The 15819-nt window shown below is 41.8% G+C and overlaps 1 protein-coding gene across 1 annotated transcript in view; it reads left to right on the forward strand.

Moving 5' to 3' along the window:
- Window positions 1-15819, forward strand: part of Morc1 (MORC family CW-type zinc finger 1) — a 200138-nt gene that overhangs the window by 145952 nt on the left and 38367 nt on the right. Inside the window, exons 18-20 of the mRNA XM_021185413.2 lie at window positions 4999-5067; window positions 10363-10608; window positions 15047-15148. Of these exons, the coding sequence (XP_021041072.1) occupies window positions 4999-5067; window positions 10363-10608; window positions 15047-15148 (417 nt within the window). The remainder of the gene's footprint in view (window positions 1-4998; window positions 5068-10362; window positions 10609-15046; window positions 15149-15819) is intronic.

Raw genomic sequence — 15819 nt, forward strand, 5'->3', positions numbered from 1 at the left:
CGGAAGGTAGAAGGTGAGGACTAGGGAGAGGCCTTAGGTCAGAGGAGCTGTTTTCCCAAGACATGGTAATAGTACTTCAGGGCCTTCACATACACTAATAACCTTAATCTTGTCTCCTCTAAAGAGGAATCAGGGCTATCTGATGACAGTGAAGGGCAGGCACCATGTACGGGTGCCCAGAAGAACAGACTTGTGTGACAAGGAACAGGAGTTAATTAGGGACCAATGAGAGAACAACTGACCATGCAATGAGAATCACGCATGCCCTTGTGGTATAGAATCAGGAGTCTTGGAGGACTGAAATTTCTGAGTTTTTGAACTATTCTGCTCCTGTTTTCAGCTGAGAGAATAAAACCTCACTTGAATAGGAGAAATTAAGAAGTTCCGAATTAAGCGTGGTTCTAAGGAGAAGCGTGAGTGACCTGAGGACCATCAGGAGAGGCCCAGCCCAGGACACAGGCTTTTTCTCAGTAGAATTGAGGAAGGAAGGATAGTCAAAAGGAGCATGAGAGAGAGGGGGAGGGATGAAGGGGAAAGAGGTTTTCATTGATAGCCACAGCATCAGAGATACTCCTGATACAATTAAAGCTATAATTGTAAGGAAGAGTAAGGAATTTCACAGCTGGGTATTTTTTAAGGAATGAAAATACTCGTGAAAAAAAAAAAAAGCTCAAGTTAAGCCATCCCTGGAATTAGAAAGTAACCCATGCCACAAGAGGGAACTCACCCCAGACACTTTTTAGAGGGCTAGGACCCAAGAAGCCAGATAATCTAGAGACCTAAGATAGAACCAAAATGACTGGCAAAAATAAGTCAACACAATAATTCCTAATTATTCTGCTATACTCATAGATCAGTGACTAGCCCACATGCCATCAGGGAGGGTTAATTTAGCAAACAGTGAAACAGATACAGAAACCCACAGCTAAACATTAGGCAGGTCTTGTGGAATCCTGCAGAAGACAGGGAGGAAGGAATGTAGGAGCCAGAGGGGTAAAGGATACCACACAAAATCCCACAGGATCTAAGGATACCACACAAAATCCCACAGGATCAACCAACAACCTGCATGAGACTGACCTGGGCCCTCTGTGCACACATTACAGCTCTGTAGCTTGATTGATTTGTGGTCTTCCAGCAGGGGCTATCTCTGACTCTTTTGCCTGCTTTGGGGATCTTTTCCCTCATACAGGGTTGCCTCTTCCAGCCTTAATACAAGGGAGGTGCCTAGTCTTACTGCAACTTGATATGCCATGTTTGGTTGATATCCATGGAAGCTGGCCCTTTTCTGAAGAGACAGAGGAGTGGATGGGGGATGCGGGCAGAGGGGAAAAAAGGGGGAAGGACTTAGAGGAGAGGAGGGAGGGGAAGCTGCAGTCAGGACGTAAAAATGAATGAATGAATAAATGAATGAATAAAAAGGAGTAGAAATAATCAGAAAGGAAGTGAGTAGAACCCAGGTGAGTGGGAGGAAGGCAACTACAGATTTTATAGGCTGTATCAAGCACCTTTACTGAAACTCAGGAAATAATAACCATTTATTAACTGTATTCAAAGCTACTGATTGTATAGCTGGGGGAGAAAGTGTTCACTACAGTGGCTCTTCCTCCTCCTTCTCCTCTTGTATTCTCTTGTCTACCCCGACTCTATTCTTTGAAGCCAGTACAGTATCTTCTATTGGCTTCTTGATAGCTTCAAAATGTTCTGTTTGATCATAATTATTAATGCGTTTTTATTCAAAATGCGACCGGAAACTCTTCTGTGCTTTTCTGTCTCTTGTCCTTTTGTAGAAACAATTCTGAAGTTAAAATGAAGAGTAGAATTTATGGGGCTTATAAAATACCCATTTACTCACAATTATTGTTTAGTGATGTGGTTAGTAACCCAGGTCTGATTGGATTACAATAAAACTGTATAGCAAGCAATAATTGTCTTTAGATTATTATTAAAACATTGCAAATTCAAATAGTGCAATTGGGTCATATATTATAGCCAAGCTAGGCTCAGTCTGCTTTGTCCTATCAGGAATCAGTCTCATTATAGATGGTTGCCAACACTTCACTGGAAATGAATGTATATGACACCATTGAAAGTGTTTGCAAGGTGTGATAGTATCCACCATGGAGTATAGAATCTGTCAAGCTATGAATTCAGAAGAGAATCTGACAGTGGTTCAACTGTGGATAAGATAGGCAGTACACGCTAGGACCGTCTGTGTATCCTATAGTCAGCACCCCTATACTGAGCATCTATAATAAGTCAAGAATTATGCTCTGTGCCTCACATTATAGAAACAAGTTTGAAGTTCTGTCTACTGTCATGCATCACTGACACGCAATTGTATGACTGTGTGATACAACCATATAGATAAGGTAGAATCCTGGAGGACTTGGGTGTAAGTGTAGCTATAAATACACATCATTTCTACTCTTTTCTGGAAGTCCTTTGAGAACAAGGCACTCAAAGGACAAAGATGTGAACTGCATTAAGCTAGGACACATCTACCAAAGATATTTCTCAGGGTTGCTTGGTGGAGTCAAGATGAAACAGGAGCTTCAAAAGAAAAAGGAGAAAGCAGTTGAAGAGACCCAGGCAAGAACAGGTCGGAAGGATCAGCATGTGGGCACCAACAGAAAAGGGCACTTGTAGAGATGGAAAAGGTACATTGTTTACAATGGAAGGAGGGCTCCTGAGACCCTGCTGGACAAAGGCCAGTTCATGGAAATAGAATACACAGGATGCTCGTGAAAGAGTTTAAGAAGCCATGACTGACAGAGCAGCAGTTTGTGTAGATATGAGAAAAGTGGCTTTCCCTGTGAAGAACTTGCTGGAATCTTACCTTCCATTCTACTTTTCCTGTAGAAACACTCTGGCCAAAAGCAATCTTGGTAAATGTAACTCACAATGTTTTTTGGTTGGTTGGTTGGTTGGTTGGTTGGTTGGTTGGTTGGTTTGTTGTTGTTGTTTTTTTTTTTTTTTTTTTTTTTTTTTTTTTTTTTTTGAGACAGAATTTCTCTGTGTAGCCCTGGCTGTCCTGGAACTCACTCTGTAGACCAGGATGGCCTGGAACTCAGAAATCCACCTGCCTCTGCCTCCCAAGTGCTGGGATTAAAGGCATGCACCACGACGCCCAGCACAACATTGTATTTTTAAAGAATGAACCAGTGAAACTTTTTTTTTCCTGTAGCTTTAAAACAAAACATATTAAGAAGTAAAAACCCATTTTCTGAAATGTTCTATGAGCTAAAAACATAGATGGTTCAGCATGGTTCTTCCTTAGGCAACTGGATGCAGCAGTTGGGATGGATGCTTTTGGAACCAAGGCTTGAAGGATGAACAGGGTTTAGCAGAAAGATAATGTTGGAAAGCACCATCCAGGCTAAAACCATGGGTTATCTAGTGGTACAGCAGTATGAAAGGGGCCCATGTAAACAGGGAGGAGCATTGAGTGCACAAAGGGAAGACTGTGGTAGAGGGATGAGAAGTGATCAGGATCAGAAGTAGACATTAGGAAGCAGCTCATAAGTCTATGGGTATAGTGAGTTTGCACTTGTACAACCTGAATTAAAAGTTCATGCGCCAGGTGCCTGAGGCTCAGCCACAGTATCACCCTTCAGGGTAGCGTTTCTTCATCCATACTGCATATCAGAACCGCTTGCAGAACACTAAAAGATGGGCTGCCAGACTTCACCCCCAATGGTTTAATTAGAATTCCATGTGTAAGGATGTGATACAATGTCCAGAGGCTTTTCTGAAGATTCTGATAACATGTATGCAAATTTGATTGTAATGTATTCTTCTCAATTCGATTTATTTTTTAATTTAATTTTGTTTAACATGTGTGTGTATATATGTATGACTAGCATGCCATTTTATGGTTGTCAGAGAACAGCTTTGTGGAATAAGTTGCATCCTATCCTTACACGTGTTGTGGTATCTGAGTCAAGTCGCCAGGCTTTCTTGGTAAGTGCCTTTATGCACTAAGCTATTTCACCAGCATTTTCATCTTATTTTTATTACATTTGTTTATTACTTATTTAGTTATTTGGAGGAAGAGTGCTTTAGTGTGTGTGATTGGTTCTTTCCTTACGCTACACTGGTACTGGAAAACTCAGGTCACAGGTCTTGGTGACAAACACTTCCACCCACTGAACCACCTCACCTCTTTGATGGTGACTTTGGCCTAATGCATTTTGAATTTACAGAAGATTCAAGTGGGGAAAGTCACATAGGTTGGTCACTGAAAGGCATGGGAACTGGAGAGGGACTGTGAGCCAGGAACATCCTGAGGCTCTAACGTAGGTGTCTTTGCTGATGATCCACCGAGCAAGAGAAAGCGCTGTAAAAAATAACCTGTTCGAATTTGGAAGGGTGGCCATGAAGGTACCTGCAGGTGTAACATGTCACTAAGAACTATGTGAATCCCAGGACAGTGCATTTCAGGCCAGCCAGGCCTATGTAGTGGGGACCCTGTCTTAGAACAAAACAGCAGCAGTAATGGAAATAGTAGCTAAAAGTATCAACCAAAGCATGAGCATCAAAGGAGCACCCTTTTCAGAGGGAGTACCAGTTCCTCGTCTCTCTACCCTGCCTGGAGATACAGGAAGCTTCTGGGTGCTAGATATAAGACATTCACCAGTTTACTGAAGCTCAGCCCAGTGCTCCCAGAAAGGAAGAATAATGCCTCAGGTCAGAATGCCCCAGGCAGAGGGCAGAGGGTTTCAAGACAGGAGAGGGAGGGGATTATGGGATGGAGAAGCTGGATCCAGACGGGGTTTGATTAAGTTGCTCATAAGACATTGAATCTGCAGTGCTTACTAAAACAATCAGATGATGCACTACCTCCACCACTGTAAGAACATCCCTACAGCAGAACTGAAGGATTATGGGTAAGGATTGTGATCTTGGCACTTCTTTAGGAAAATAAAAATACTGCGTTTCTGTAATATGGCAACTTAAAGGTATTAATAAACTTGCTTTTATATTTTCTTCCCCTAGAAGTCTCAACTTATAGTAACGAGCAAGATCCCCGAGTTCAAGTCCTCCTGCCTTTCCTCAGCACTCAAGGTGAGCAATGCAAGTAAGATTCAGGATCTAGGGAGATGGCTTAGCTGTTAGGAGTGCTGGCTTCTCTAACAGAGGATCCAGGTTCAATTCCCAGTGACTCACAACCATCTTCAGTCTCGGGAGATCTGACACTATCTTCTGACTTCTGGTGTGCATGTGGTATGTAACATGCAGGCAAGATATACATACACATAAAATAAAGTAATTTAAATCTCAAAAATTTTAAATAAATACATAAACTAATGTCCAGCCATTTCTGTTACATTTCTCACTTAAGCATGATGGGTCTCCAGATTTTCCTATGGATGGTTAGTTCACAGAGTGAAGCAATAATATATTTTAGCTGACATAGATCTATTAGCAAAAATTTAAAAAATAAAACATAAATAATATTTAGATTATTTATTATCTCACTGATTGGCTATGATGACAATTCTTTTTTAAATTTTTATTTATAATTCTCTCATACCATACTTTCCAACTAGAGATTCTGTTCCTTTCACTCCTCCAAGTTCACTTCCACCTCCCCTCTCCCCCATATCCATCCCTGCACCACCAGAAAAGACCAGGCCTCCCAGGGTTATCAACCAAACACGGCACATCAATACTGGGTGAGGCAACCTAGTAGGAGAAAAAGGGCCCCAAGAGCAGGCAAAAGAGTCAGAGATAACCACCACTACCACTGTCAGGAATATCCTCAAAACACCAAGCCAACAACCATAATATATATACAGAGGACCTAATGTAGACCCATGCAGGCTCCGTGGTAGCCTCTTCAGTCTATGTCAGCCCCCATGAGGCCTGCTTAGTTGATGCTATGCTATGGGATATGATCCCCTGGTATTCTTGACCCCCTGGCTCCCACAATTCCTCCTCTCTGTCTTTGCTGAGTTCTCCAAAGCTTCAGTGGAGGCACCCTATGGAGACCTGCAACCTGGGCTCTCTCTCCATATAATATTTGGATATGGGTCTCTGCACCTTCTCCCATCAGCTGCCCAAGGCAACCTCTCTGATAATAACTGTACTAGGCACTGATCTATGAGTATAGCAGAAAATAGTTAGGAACTTTTTTCTTTTTCTCTTTCTTTTTTTTTTTTGTGAGTTGTATTTGGTTCTATCTTAGGTCTCTAGACTATCCAGCCTCTGGTTCCTGGTCATCCTTGAGCTTCCTCTCATGTGGGCCTCATATTAGATCAGTCACTGATTGGCCACTCCCACCACCATTGCCCCAGCCCATCTTACAGGCAGGACAGATTGTAGATTAAAGGTTTTGTGGATGACCTGGTGTCCCAGTCCTATCATGGGAAACCTTGCCTGACTACAAAAGATGGCTGATTCAGACTCTGTATCCTCCATACTAGAACTAATATTTTAAAAATATGTTTCCAGTAGTTTCTATGAGAAAGTTACTGATGATTTAGTTTATAGAAATGTATTTACTTACAAATATTCTATAGACATAACTCTTCTATATGCATGTGTGTGCACATGCATGGGTATTCATGTGTGTGCCGCAATCCTTGCATGGGTGTGTGCATGCCTGTAGAGACCAGAAGATAGCTGTAGATGTTGACGCTCAGACATCACCCACCTTGGAGGTTTCTGTTTGGTTGGTTTTGTTTTGTATTGTTTTTTGGAGAAACTGTCCCTCACCTGGCCTTGTGAGGTGAGGCAGACTTATCAGGAAGATGAAAGAATCCACTAGTCTCCTCCTCCCTAATTCTGGGATTATAAGTGTGTGTCACTGTACCCAGCTTTTGAAAGTGGGTTCGTGTCCTCAAGCTCTTTCTTGGTTTTTAATTTTGCTAAATGCCATATAATGTTATATTTATCAGTTTTACAAGGATCCTTCCTTGTAACTCACACCTGCAATATCAGTACCAGGGGGCCAGAGGCAAGAAGGACTGCCATAAGTTCTAGAGTAGCCGAGTCTCCCAGCTTGCAGCCTGCCGGGTGGTACATAGTGAAGTTTTGCACATGCCTCCTCTTCACATACACACTATAATAACATAAAATCAAGTGCAGAGCACATTTGAATCATTTGAGCATCTTTAAAAAGGAATAGTTGTGAGGCCTCAGAGCTTCTCAGCTATATTAGACACATAAATGTATAGGAAACCTGGCAGTTTCAAATTGCCCCTATTTTGTTTATGTGTATGTGCGTATGTTTTTGTGTGTGTCCATGTGTATGTGCATGTCAACAATTAACATCATCTGTCTTCTCCAATGACTCCCTATCTTTTTTTTTTTTAGAATTAATTTTTTTAATTAGGTATTTTCCTCATTTACATTTCCAATGCTATCCCAAAAGTCCCCAATACACTCCCCACACACACACTCCCCTACCCACCCACTCCCACTTTTTGGCCCTGGCATTCCCCTGTACTGGGGCATATAAAGTTTGCAAGTCCAATGGGCCTCTCTTTCCAGTGATGGCCGACTAGGCCATCTTTTGATACATATGCAGCTAGAGTCAAGAGCTCTGGGGTACTGGTTAGTTCATAATGTTGTTCCACCTATAGGGTTGCAGATCCCTTTAGCTCCTTGGGTACTTTCTCTAGCTACTCCATTGGGGGCCCTGTGATCCATCCAATAGCTGACTGTGAGCATCCACTTCTGTGTTTGCTGGGCCCCGGCATAGTCTCACAAGAGACAGCTATATCTGGGTCTTTTCAGCAAAATCTTGCTAGTGTATGCAATGGTGTCAGCATTTGGAAGCTGATTATGGGATGGATCCCTGGATATGGCAGTCTTTAGATGGTCCATCCTTTCGTCACAGCTCCAAACTTTATCTCTGTAACTCTTTCCATGGGTGTTTTGTTCCCAATTCTAAGAAGGGGCACAGTGTCCACACTTTGGTCTTCATTCTTCTTGAGTTTCATGCGTTTAACAAATTGTATCTTATAAATTGGGTATCCTAAGTTTTTGGGCTAATGTCCACTTATCAGTGAGTACATATTGTGTGAATTCCTTTGTGATTGTGTTACCTCACTCAGGATGATGCCCTCCAGGTCCATCCATTTGGCTAGGAATTTCATAAATTCATTCTTTTTAATAGCTGAGTAGTACTCTATTGTGTAAATGTACCATATTTTCTGTATCCATTCCTCTGTTGAGAGGCATCTGGGTTCTTTCCAGCTTCTGGCTATTATAAATAAGGCTGCTATGAACATAGTGGAGCATGTGTCCTTCTTACCGGTTGGAACATCTTCTGGATATATGCCCAGGAGAGGTATTGCGGGATCCTCTGGTAGTTCTATGTCCAATTTTCTGAGATGACTCCCTATCTTATGTGAGATAGAGCCTCTCTATAAACTTGGAGCTTACCACCTTGCCTAACTATCTCTGGTCAGCAAACTTAAGCAGCCATCAGTCCTCACCTCCCCAGAGGTTACAAGTATGCAGCACTGCATCTGGCTTTTTATGTGGATGCTGGAGATCCAAACTCAAGTCTTTCTGCTTGCCTTCTCCGCAACTTTTAACAGCTCATAGGTCTTAATAGACAAAGATGTACATATTTTATGTCTCGAAATTTCTCCATGTTTGTTTTAAGTACTGAAGCATTTGCTTCCAGCGTGTCCCTTTAGTTTGGGTTGCTGCTGCTTGCATTTTTTGTATTCTACACAGGCACCAAAAAACTCCTGAACCCAGTAATAAGTTGGAATGCACATGAGCTCATAACCTTGCTCCTTCCTTTCATAGAAATTTACCTAACTCACTACATAGCTGAATTTCAGAATCAGGCACAAGAGCAGTATGTTCCATTTGTATTAAAGTTGGTTCTCCTGGATAGCAACCCATCACCAGCAGGAAACTTGGGAATGCTAGAAAAGCACAAACATTCTACCCCAAAGTCCCTTAGTTCTGTTTGGCTTCTAGCATAGAGAGGAGACTCTAGGAAAGGCTAACGGGTGCACATAGAAAACAGTAGCCAGCAGGGGCAGGATTCAGGATGTGAGATGTGGGATTAGCCTGAGAATGCAAACTGGCCTCACCTCACATGCACTTCCTCTGGCAGGAAGTGAAGGTGCATTGTGTGTTCTCAAAGTCAGGTCTCTGCATTCAGCCCACCTCTGCAGCTCCTGCTGAATCCACCGAGTGAACTATTTATTACTGAAGGATGCAGTCAACCCTTTTTATTTTTGAACTTTTTATTAGTAGCGAGAAACACGCCTGATAATCCCAAGCCTCACAATGGGTAGAAGTGCAGAGAAAACATGTCTAGGGCATGCTTGGTCCTTCATGCTCAACCTCAGTCTACATCATGCTCTGCCCCACAAGGCTCAGAGGGCATCACGGAGGAGACTTCTAAGAGTCAGAGATCAGGGCGATCTTCTATGAATCAGTGTCTTCTGCACGTGGCAGGGCCATTGCACCCATAAACACAGGAGCTGTTGCTACGTGCATCTATAGTCTGCCTAAGACCAAGGCAGTCTGCATTCTACCATGGGTGAGGGAGGAACACACAAATCCCTGCCCTGAGTTGAGGCGCTATTTGCAGGGTATGACTTTTATAGAAAGGAGAGTTATTTTTCTTCAGAGGCATGGCCTTGCTCCAGTGGGTGATGCCACACCTGTGTGAATATAGGCAGTATGAGTTGGACCTAGTGGATTTAAGAAAAAAAACAGGACATGAAATTGAAAAGGGGATGGATGTCTCTTAGCTGCATGACCAAGGCAACTTGGAAAAGAAAGCATTTAATGTAGGGTTTTACAGTTCCAGAGGATTCTTATTCATTGCGGGACGTGGGGAGCATTGTAACAGGCAGGGAGGCATGGCAGGAGAACTAAAACCATAGCAGAGAACTTATATCTGAGGGAGGGAGGGAGGGAGGGAAGGAGGGAGGGAGGGAGGGAGGAGAAAAATATGCATAGGAGTATAAGAAAGCATACTAACTGGGAATGATATGAGCTTTTAACACCTGAAATAGGGCCGGGCGTGGTGGCTCACACCTTTAATCCCAGCACTTGGGAGGCAGAGGCAGGCGAATTTCTGAGTTCGAGGCCAGCCTGGTCTACAGACTGAGTTCCAGGACAGCCGGGGCTTCAAAGAAAATCCCTGTCTCAAAAAAAACCCAAAAAACCTGAAATATATGAATCTATGGGTACCACTCACATTTGAACATATATTGGGGAGATCTGGGAGAAACTGGTGGGCAAGACTAGGGGGCAAATATAATCAAACTACATTATATACTATAAAAATATAATGGAGTGTTATGAGAGAAAATAGTAATTCATCATAAATGATGCAACTACAACTCATAAAATTATGTCTTACTGTTTTTAATTAAGGAAAAATCCAAACTTGGGAGACTCAAGCCTTCAGGGGCAGACCTTACTCAGGGCAGTCCCTCATCTGTTAAGCTTTCGTTCATCCAAAGAAGCCAAAAGAGAAGCACAGAGGATGCTCACTCGGACGTGGAGTTCATCTGCATGACGAAGATTCCGAAGAAGTCTGTGAAGAAGACCGTGAAGTACCTGCAGCCTGGTCATGCTCCAGCTCTATTGGAAAACTTCAAACTTGAGGACACAGCCCAGGCATGTCTTTTTTCCCCCCCATTCTTTTCTCTTATTCACAAAATATATAATAATTCCCTTGTTCTGGAAATAGCATGTGGTAAAGGTTTTGCTTCATTTTCACATTTTTAGCTCACTCTAATTATGGGATGTACATTGCAACCTGTGTTTGCTGGATAAGGTCCCAATTTCTATTTTTTCCCTTTGGTTCTCTATTTTGGAAGAAAAGTTAGATTGCTAATATCAGCACAATTTGGAGAACTCAGCCAAGTGACAGTGCCCCAAAGAATGCCTGGATGAGAAAAGAGCTCACATTTGTATTTAACAGAAGAGAATAGACTGGAGAAACTTCTAACTTATAGCAGCCTTGGTGTGGTGGTTTGAATATGCTTGGCCCATGGGAAGTGGCACTATTAAGGAGGTGTGGCCTCATTGGGATGGGTGTGGCCTTGTTAGAGGAAGCTTGTCACTGTGTAGGCAGGCTTTGAGGGCTCCTAGGGTCAAACTCTGCCATGTGAGGAAGAGACTCTGGGTGCTTGCAGAAGATAGTTCCTTTGTGGCTGCCTTTGTATGAAGATGTAGAATGCTCCACTCCTCCAGCACTTTAAGCTGTTCCCAATTAAATGTCCATTATCAGAGTTGCCTTGGTCATGGTGTATCTTCACAACAATGAAGCCCTAACTAAGACAAATGATTTGTTACCCTATAGTCAAAGTTAGGGAGGAATTGGCATCAAATATAAATACACTACTAAAGAGTTGAGATTGTTTATTTTTGTTTTTAAATTTTTATTATTATTTGGTAATTTGTACACCTATTTAATATATTTGGGACATTTTCACACTTGTTACCCCCTTTGTCTGCTTTCTATGCCTGTGGAATTCCTTCTTCTTTCCCAAGTCTTAAGACTAATAAATATGTCACCCTAGAATTTCTAGGTATGCAAATATGTGTTTCTTTTAAAGAATCACAGCACACACACACACACATTCCTGTGACGTTCATCTTGTACCATGTTTATTGCTCAGTGCTCAGAGGCACTTTCACTGGCATCCTTTCTTTCTTTTTTTTGTTAAGATGTATTTATTTATTATACATAAGTACACTGTAGCTGTTTTCAGACACCCCAGAAGAGGGTGTCAGATCTCATTTCGGGTGGTTGTGAGCCACCATTTGGTTGCTGGGATTTGAACTCAGGACCTTCTGAAGAGCAGACAGTGCTCTTAACCACTGAGCTATCTCTCCAGCCCACTGGCATCCTTTCTAAAGGATGGCTGTCTATAAGCCTCTTTGTTGTTTATGTTATCTTCCTAGCTCATCAGTCTGACTTTGATTGTTTCGCCTAATAACATTCTGGTGGTTTGAATATGCTCCCCAGGGTGTAGCACTATTGGGGAGGTTTGGCCTTGTTGGAGTAAGTATGGCCTTATTGGAAGAAGTGTGTCACTGTTGGGGTGGGGGTGGGGTTTGAGACCCTCCTTCTAGTCAAGTGGGAATCAGTCTACTCCTGGCTTCCTTTGGACGAACATGTAGAACTCTCAGCTCCTTCAGTGCTGTGCCTGTCTGGAAGCTGCCATGCTTCCCACCTTGTTGGTAATGGACTCACCCTCTGAGCCTGTAAGCTAGCCCCGGTGAAATGTATACATATATATATGTACATAGACATATATGTATATATATACATATATAGATATATATTATACTATATATTCATACATATACATATAAACATGTACATGTATGTAACATGTATGTAGTGTATTTCATGTAGCTAACATGAAATACACTAATTTACTGCTTTATATACACAAACAGTTCTGTAGCTTTTCATAGCATGTGTGTGTGTGTGTGTGTGTGTGTGTGTCCATCCATCTGTTCTGTATAATCTTATTGTAGACTTTTCAGCATATGGCTCCTCCCTTATTAAGCTTACTATAGAACAGCTTAATATTTTCACAGGCAGATGTAAACTGTGACTGTGGCAGATGCTTAAGTTGTTTTTCCTTTATTGTTTTTAGAGAGTTTTACTCTATTCCCCAGGCTTCTCTTCCTTTTCAGCCTCCAGAGCAGTAGGAAATAGATTTGGATGCTGCTCTGCCTAGCATGTTGTTTGTGCATTTTTCAGTTTATTTTTATTTCCATTCATGTGTATATATACTTGTCTGGTACATGTATGTGGGTAGATACCCACAGAGATGAGAAGAGGCTGTCAAATGCCCTGCAACTAATGTGATGGGCAATTGTGAGCCAATCCATACGGGTGCTAGGAATCAAACTTTGGTCCTTGATATGACCTGTCAAAGCTCCTAACTGCTCAACCTTCTCTGCAGCCTCTGTTATAGCAGCTGTTTGTAACACAAGAGTAAAAACACTTAAAATGAGGAATTTAACTAAAAATAGAACAGAGATGTCTTTCAGAGATGTGTTCCCTGCATTTTTAAAGATTACATTCAGTTAAATTGATAACAAGAGAGGAGATAGAACATTTGGCACGATGAATACAATGTATGTTAAGAGGACAAACAATGGTAACATGGAGGGATGCCAAAGAGAGATTATGACTTGTACAGGAATCATAACCATGGTATGTTCTAGAAGCCATGAGGAGGGGGTTGCATTATCCTAAAGGCAGTGAGGCTACACTAGTGGTCTTACATGGAAGAGTTGTGTGGCCAGACTTTCCTTCAGAAAGGGTTGGTCTGACATAGTGTAGAGAAACATTTAGTACAGAATTGGTTATAGAAGTCTTGGGTTTGCCAGGTGTTGTGTAGCACGCCTTTAATCCCATCACTCAGGAGGCAGAGGCAGGCAGATTTCTGAGTTCGAGGCCAGCCTGATCTACAAAGTGAGTTCCAGGACAACCAGGGCTATACAGAGAAACCCTGTCTTGAAAAACTAAAAAAAAAAAAAAAAAAAAAAAAAAGTCTTGAGTTGTGTAGTCTCTTTAGCCACATAAAAATGGCCCATGGGCCTGGGACAATTCCTTATTCAAGATATAAAACCCCTTAAGCCCATAGACAGATGCAGGGTTCATCTCCCTTTTAGAAGATGCACTGTTTTTGTTTGTTTGTTTGTTTATATACACATGTCACATGTCACAAAGCATCTGGGTAACTCCACAGCTCAGTCTGACCTCTTCTGGGAAGATGTGGGATCCTTTTGCCAAACAAAAGAATGCACAGTTAGACAGTTCCCCTGCATTGGCTACTAGAGGCATACGCTGCCATGCAGGAGGGATGCCCAGCACTGAGGGTCTTGCACTCTCTCTTCTTTATGCAATTAAAGCAGTGTTTTATCTGATGGTTACCTATACTGTGTACCAATATCAATACCAAGATGCAAAGGATACCTCTCTGGGGCTGATAGCTGATGCATGGATTCTGCTCAGTGATTGTACTTAACAGGAGTCACTGTGAAACAGGCAGTTCAGTGGGTGCTCCAGAGGAGAAATCACTGGAGTGTGGTCTAGAATGATGGTGGTGGAGGTGGTCACATTTTGGTCACATGTTAGGGGTACTGAATGAGCAGAGAGATATTGCAAGAGTGCCAACTGAGTTTTGAACTTCTGAACATGGCTGTATAGTGATGATATTCACCGAAATTGGGGGTTCAAGAGAACAATTGGCCTGTGGAGAGGAACATGAATTTGACTTACAATGTCAGACTTAACGAAAAGAGTCTGGATTCACATTAGACCCTGGATTTAGAATTGAGGTCTACACAGGGCATGTGACCTTATGAAATGCTAACACATCTGAGTGTGAGTGAGGGTAAAGGGTCATGTGAAGAGAAGACAAACAGTTGTGGCTAGGAAGGCAAACTGCACAGACTGGGAAGGACTTGCTAGTCCTATGAGGAGAGAAACTAGGGATGAGGCTTATCATTAAAGTCCAGGGGGAATAAGGAGATTCAAAAGGACCTGAGCAAGAGGGCTAAATTCTATAGATCTGAAAAATCATTCTTTAAGTTGCCCAAACTTATCAGCAGTAGGTATGATAGAAGGAAGACGTTTGGTGCTGCTGCTGGTGGTGGAGGGAAGAGGCCAGAAGCCAGATTGGGACTGATTCAGAAATGGAGACAGGAAATGGAGGCAGGATGTATGTCAGCTCTTGAAAACTAATTTATTTGGTTTGGGGAGATCTTATATTCTTGGAAAACAAAAAGTGAAGTAGATAAATCAGAAGATCATTTAATTTTTTATAAATATTTAAAACTAAGATAATTGTTTTATATATATATATATATATGTATAATTGTGATGTGTTCTTAGGTGATCTTTATATGTATTTATTGGCTTGTGACCCTCCTGTCTCAGCCTGCTGAGTACTGAGATTATAGGTGTGTGTTATCATACCCAGCCAACCATGCAGTTAATAGCGTCTCCATGACATAGTGAAAGTGGCTTCAAGTTAACCATTGCTTGGTTCTACTGCTTGCTTAACTGTTGACACTGTTTTAGGTTTCCTCCTGGGAAATAAAAAAGCAGCAGAGTGAGAGCCTCGTGCAGGCAGGCAAGGCATTCACTGATGCAGCTAGCAGCAGAGACCCGACTGTGACCGTGGTAAGGACAACTCCATCTTAACACTCTATCACATCCATAAAAATTAAAGAGTCTACTAAATTTTGGTAGGTGAAACATAGCTTGATGATGAAGGAGCATGCCCCAAAGACACTAATTGTTATCTGCATGAACCAGAGAGATGATAAGTATTTTGGTTTTTTTTCTTTTTCTTTTTTTTTTAGAGCTGAGGACTGAACCCAGGGCCTTGCACTTGCTAGGCAAGCACTCTACCACTGAGCTCTTGTTATTTTGTCTTTTTTTTTTTTTTGAGAGAGATAATAAGTGAACTCTGACCTATGACTCCTTTTTTTCACGCTGAGAGAACTTTGACATATATGTAAATGTATGAAAAAATGTACATATAATTTGAAGAACGTATCAGAACCCCATGTCCCAATCCAAATCATATGCAATTTTAGATATGGACTCTTGTCAGAAACGTAATTCTTCTTTTGATGTTCTGGTCTTTATTATTTATTTATTGCCTGTCTGTCTGTCTAACCCTTGTGGTGCTAGGGACCACTAAGTTATAACATCAGTCCCTGAAGTATAATTTTGAATTGACTTAAATTCTCCAAAACCCCTTTGGAGAAATCAATTCAGGAAACACGGGAACATTTTACACTCAATCCACTAGACAATGCATCTTCATTCTGATGGTTGGTATCAAA

This window comes from Mus caroli, unplaced genomic scaffold (genome assembly GCF_978045245.1).
Source record: "Mus caroli unplaced genomic scaffold, Mus_caroli_1 scaffold_17, whole genome shotgun sequence".
In the NCBI taxonomy this organism is placed as follows: domain Eukaryota; kingdom Metazoa; phylum Chordata; class Mammalia; order Rodentia; family Muridae; genus Mus; species Mus caroli.